The sequence below is a fragment of the Corvus moneduloides genome, chromosome 22 (genome assembly GCF_009650955.1).
Source record: "Corvus moneduloides isolate bCorMon1 chromosome 22, bCorMon1.pri, whole genome shotgun sequence".
NCBI classification, from domain to species: domain Eukaryota; kingdom Metazoa; phylum Chordata; class Aves; order Passeriformes; family Corvidae; genus Corvus; species Corvus moneduloides.
In genome coordinates, this window is record NC_045497.1 from 4,721,545 (window position 1) to 4,727,544 (window position 6,000).

At 39.8% G+C, this 6,000-nt stretch overlaps 1 protein-coding gene across 1 annotated transcript; it reads right to left on the minus strand.

Annotated features, from left to right (window-relative positions):
• Positions 1-343: 343 nt before the first annotated feature.
• On the minus strand, positions 344-5,209 carry LOC116454808 (arylacetamide deacetylase-like 4). The gene is made up of 4 exons (XM_032131809.1): positions 5,018-5,209; positions 2,655-2,871; positions 2,212-2,275; positions 344-1,432 (listed from the first exon to the last, which is right to left on the minus strand). The coding sequence occupies exons 1-4, from the start codon at positions 5,192-5,194 to the stop codon at positions 658-660; spliced, it is 1,233 nt and encodes a 410-aa protein (XP_031987700.1). The 5' UTR covers positions 5,195-5,209; the 3' UTR covers positions 344-657.
• Between the last annotated feature and the right edge of the window lie 791 nt (positions 5,210-6,000).

Consider the following 6,000-nt stretch of genomic DNA (forward strand, 5'->3'; position numbering starts at 1 on the left):
TCTAGGATTCTAATCAAGCACAAGAACAAGTTTTTCAGCATACCCACATGTTTGATAAACATATGAAAACACTTAAAGCATTTTCCCATTGTAATTTAAACAAAGTTGTCAATAGAGTATTTCTCTTGGGAACAGTTGCAGTTCTAACTGTCAAGTTAACTAATGTGACTTCATTTTTTTGAGTCTAAAATACTAGTTACCTAGCCCACAGACATCTTCAAATTGGTGACTGGGAACCTTAAACTCAGGTGCTAGGTGTAGCAGAGAGCACAGGCTGTGCATTATAGCACTGTAGTGTCAGTGTCTTTCTCCTTTGCTAAAACACACACTTCTAGGAAGAATGAAACCATCGACTGTAATTGAATAAAATAGGTCAGATCAGATGTTGGCTTAAAATTTTACTGCATCTTTTATATGTACTGAGAGAGTAGCAAGTGTGTAGTCCAAACAGATGATTAAAATAGGCAGACTGTGCATGGACTACTTCAAACAGCTCTAAAAGAAACTTTCATAGTATTCTTGAAACATCTTTTATGGTAATCACACTGGCTAATTGCTTCTTATCGAATGTTCCTATCTGAACTTCTTATATGGAATTTAGAAGCATAAAAGGTGGCAGAAATTTGGCAGTTCTTACAGAAACAAAGACAAATGCTGTTATAAGCTTCTTAGAAAATCCACAATATTATCAAGACCCCTTTTTCCAGCTGGAAATGACAACCAGTCACTATTAAATGAGTTTATGATTCCATGGAATCCATCCTCGAGGTGGCACCAGGTCACTCGAACCCCGTTGTCCTCCAGCCTCTTCTTGTACAACAAGCCATCGTCCCTCAGCACGTCATACTCGCAGGTCAGGATGAAAGATTCTGGCAGCTGCTGAAGAATTGTGTCTTCAGCCAGCAGCGGGCACAGCATGGGCTCACAGAATCTCTTCACTTTCTCAAAAACTTCAGTTGTACAGTCAAGTAGCACACGTGGTTTGTAGCCTCTGACCTTAAATTTTTCAGGGATGTTGTCTGGACTCACCCACTTCCTATAATTTAGTTGAATATCTACAGAAATATGGGAACCTTCCAAGACCTCTTCCAGATTTGTTGCATTTCCATTTAGATACTGCAACATGTAGAAAGCAGCACGTTCCCGGAATAACAGAGGGACTCCCCGATTTTGTTGATAAGATGGCAAATTGAAGTCCAGCGCCTGAAGGCCTGGATAGATCAGGATCTGAGCACGGAGTTTGGGGAAGTCTGACCTGCCTGCCAGGGTCTGGCTCACAGCAGCTGCCAGGTTGCCCCCAGCACTGTCCCCGCAGACAATGACCCGGGCAGGATCCACGCCGTAGTGCTCCAGGTGCTGCAGGAAGTGCTGGGTGGCGTTCAGACAGTCTTCGTATGCAGCGGGGTATTTGTGCTCAGGGGCTAAACGGTACCTGGGACACAGAGACAAGTGTAAGAGAAGGAAATAGTTTTAAATGTACTGCTAAAGTCCTGGTTCCTGCAACCAGCAATACCCTGATTTCTGCAGAATTTTCTTTTTCTCCACAGTATTATCATCAATAAACCGTGAGTAGGTGGTGCAGATTATTTTGTTATTATATCATCTATTTATGATGTCTCTTAGGTGTTTAACAACACAGGAGTACTCAGATGCCAACTCTATGTAGGTTTTACTGACAATCATTTCGTTACTTTCTGATTCAGCTTTTCATGGGTTGGACACAAATGATTAATGAGTTGGACACAAATGACAATACTTCTGGTTTATGTCTTTGTTACGTAAAGCTATGTTATATATCCTCATAATCTGAACCATTATGCCAGTATTTTGATAACGTATTAGCTTGTCATTCACACTGTGCTTCCCTAAGCATCAAGCAGGCTTTCCTTGAATAAGTGTTAAGGAGATCATATAGCTTACTATCTGTTTACAATCAGTTTTGAGTTTGGAATTTGAAAATATTGATTCAAAACTTCATTTTCCAACTAGATATGCCAACGTATAATTTGTGATGTAATTAGACAGTGAAAACAGCCCAAGTGAGTCTTCAGTGGCTCCAAACAACAGCAGAATGAATTTGTAAATCCCACGCTTGAGAAGTCCCACAGAGACATTTCTCTGAGGAAGATTGTTGCTATGACTGGGGAGACAGGAGGTGATATTTACACTATAGGAAATAATCTCTCAAAATCAGCATGAGGAAAGACTCACCCCACAGATACAACCACAGATTCACTTTCTCTGGCGATAAAGCGGCACAGATTTTCGTGGGTCTCTGAAAGAGATTTGGTGGGGTTTGGGTTTGGGTTGGGGTGTTTTCTCTCCAGAGATGTTTTCTATTGGAGAAGTCAAAGAATTGCAAGAAGAAAATATTCTGTACTTTTCTCTGCTGCTTCCTACACAGCTCCTCAGTCCTTTTGTATCTCCTCATCTTCCTATTTCATTATTTTTTCCCCTTATATCATTGTCCTGTAAGAAAAAATCACGTGATCCACAGCAGATGCCTTCTTCCGACAGCAAGAATTACAAGATTGAAGCTGTGGTTATACTCAAAGTTTGCAACTGCTACAGATCAAGAAACAACCGACTTTACTATTTATGAAGTATGTATTTCTTTAACTAAACTATAATATTTTTTCTGCTAGATATCTTACCAAGACTTCCGAATACCCATCCTCCTCCATGAAAAAACATAACTCCTCTCCTTTGGCTGGCAGATGGAGCCTTAGGCTGGTAAATCCTTACAGGCACTTTCTCAAACCACAGATCCTTGATGAAGAGCTTCGCGTCCGCCCCCAGAGTCTTTCTTCCTTGCATATACCGTACAAAATTCACCTGAGTGCAGATGCCAATGTTTTCCAAAATCTTTCCCTGTTCAAAGGCAAAGAGAACAGAGATCTCACTCAAGACATCCTGTATTTTCCAAAGGAAACGAACTGTGTGGACAGTAAACTCACGGTGCCTAAGTCATGTATTTTTAGGGCAGTAATGAACTAAGAGAGTAGTTGTACAGGTGTAGGAGACAACTGAACAAGTAACAGCAGCATCAGGAGAGGTCATGAGAGAGCTACCTGAACCAAAGAATGGAACCCCAAACAATGCAACATTAACAGACTGGTGAAAGGTGAAATAGATCTCTCTGCTTCCTCAGCGGGTCCTTTACCTAACATGGAAAGCAAATTTGGTTTTCACTGGTTATTCTATCCTTGCCCCCCCAGAAGATGTGGAAACATAGTGAAAGACGGGTCTTTCTGGTGCCGATTTTCGTGGTACAGACACTTGCCCAAAGTAGAGTTGACTAATTTAAGAATATATTTGATAATAGCTTTTTGATCCGTCTCTTAAGTCTCACTGATGTGTGCCATGCACTGACAAGAAAATCCTGAGGTATTTAGTAGGGATGAACTTCTGTTCATTCTCTATGCCATAGGGATATTCATGCCAGGCATCAGAAAATGAATACAAATCAGAGCTAGTGCTCCAACATAGCTTTGCGTAAATAAAAAAAAGGTGTACCCCCTGTTTTGAAATGCATTGTTCAGCCATGCCAACCAGTACTTCGGTCCTTAGGAACATTTGGATCAAGTTCATAGTACTCAGGATTCTGTTCTGAATATTTCTTATTAGACAGCCAGATTTGCATGGATAGTCAGTAGTGCCATGACTCTCAATGTAGGCCTTTTTTTTCAGTGATTCCAGCTATTTATAATATTCTTTGTGCCTGATCTTGAGGAAAGATTTCTTGCAGAAACTAAGACTTTTTACAATATACTGATTTTAATTGGTTACAGAAATTAGTCTTAGTGTCTCCAATTGCATACACGCATGATAAAATGATTTATTCTTTTGTATTTGCTATTTTCCAAGCAGGAATGGAACAATACCAAGAATATCTTAACTTTTACATTCAACTTGTTTTTCTTTCACCCTGTGTTGTTTACATTGCAGCATACAATGCTGGTTTATGGTGGGCAGTGAATTGATAATACAAAGACAACTGGCTTTTCCAGCTGCTTAAGTGATGTAATCTCAGTTTCTAATTATAACTTCTGTGCAGCCAACGCATGAGAATATATATTTAGAATTCTTTACTATGGTCAACTATAATCTAGAATATTTCTGACAGAGAATTTTTTTCTCTTAGTTTTCCTTTTTAAATTTTAAATAGTTTGTCTCTCTTTGCAGGTATTCCATTAAATTAATTTATTAAATATATGCACAACCTCTGTTATCTCCAGTCTGATGTCATGTCTCATCAGAGCATCTCTACAGCTATCGTTACGTAGAAATACCTGTGATTCAGTGAGCTCCTCCGTCAGCAGAGCTCACCACATGCTGAGTGCTGCTCTTGGAGACTGATTACCTTCCCACGCTTTTACAGACTGCTTCACCTGGAGAAGCTGGGCTGGCTAGAGCCCCTCATTCCCATCAGAGAATCCTGCTTAGTTGCTGCAGGAGTTACATAAATGTGCTTTGGGCAGAAGAATGCCTTCAGCTCCTCTTGGGCAATGTTACCTAATTTTGTCACTTATGTGACAGAAACTGTCCCTTCCCAAAGCCAGTTCTGAAATGTTCAGCTTCTCACTTTATATTCAAAATAAATACAGAACTTGTCATCCCCACAACCAAGAAAAACTTGGCCCAGAGACATCTGGTATAGTCTGAACCCAGAATGGAAATATAAATGATCCAAAATGAATAAACATAATTAATCAAATCATTACTAGGTCAGCTCAAGTCAGGGCAGAAGCACAGTCAGACTTTGACACACTTGTGTTAAAGCAGCAATAGGTACTGCCTAAGATAGAGCTGGGCAGTACTGGGGTAGAGCAGTGCAGTGTTAAAAGTCTGGCAAAGTTTCTTTAGCAACACTCAGCTAAATAAAACATGCAGCATGACAGCAATGCCCTGCTCTCGTCTCTGGAACATAATTCCATGCAGGCTTCTAGCATTGTACTAAGTTTAAAATCTACAGGTTCACTGTTCTTCCCCCAGAAATCACACCAGGTTCACTTACCACCACAGCTGTGCATATTAAAATTATATGAATGATTCGGAGCTTTGCAGGCTGGTTCACTCCAGGAGGAATTTCTGAGTTGGAAAAATCAAAATTAATTGCCCCCATGACCAACAATATAAATCCAGCAAGAAAACCAGCTAAGAATAACACCAGCACTGTGAGTACAACTGCCATTTTGCTGAACTGTAGTGATCTGAGATGTCTTTGATTTGATATATTTGGCTTGTTACTTCCTGATTCTTTGTTCATCTTCCTGTTCTTTGTTTGCTCCAGTAAAAATCTCTCTCCTCCCTTTTACAAATACATTAGCAAGTATCTTTCCCTCTCCCACTTTCTTTCTCTCACATTCCCATTATCTCAAAAAAGATAAGTTGGTCAAAGTCCTTGATTTGTTAACAGATCCATGCCAGCGGCATTTTGGAATTTTTGCATGAAACCAGTGCTTAGCTGGGAGAAGAGTGTTATGAATGAACTGCATTAGTATTAAATTAGTTGGAGGTGGAAAATAGACAGAGGGCATTTGTGTGCTTTTAGTTTGTGGCATTATAAAACACCCATCTGAAGAGTTTCCTCAGGAGTGGGAACCTGCATGTGATGATTGTCACTCAAAAGGGCCAAAGGGATTGTCACCAGTGCTCTTTGGAAAGTAGCACTTAGAAAATTCTGTCATTACCCAAATCTCAGTTCTTTTTAGTATTTATGTTTTCTTCTAACAGAAGAAAATGCTTTTAAAAAGCCACAGGAGGCTGACTTTAGATTCACGATCAGGTGACCTTGTTGCAGGTAACCTTCAGTAACTCTGTGTGCACCAAGTACAGCTTAAAATGACTTAAGATAACCAGTGATTAAAGAGTTTCAAATCAAACTGCTTTATCTTGTTCTTGCTGAGGAGTAGGATTGTGCTAATGTGTACTTTAAATGATGCAGATTAATTAATTGGGAATCTAAGTTTGCAACTCTTCAAACAACTAGAATGTCAG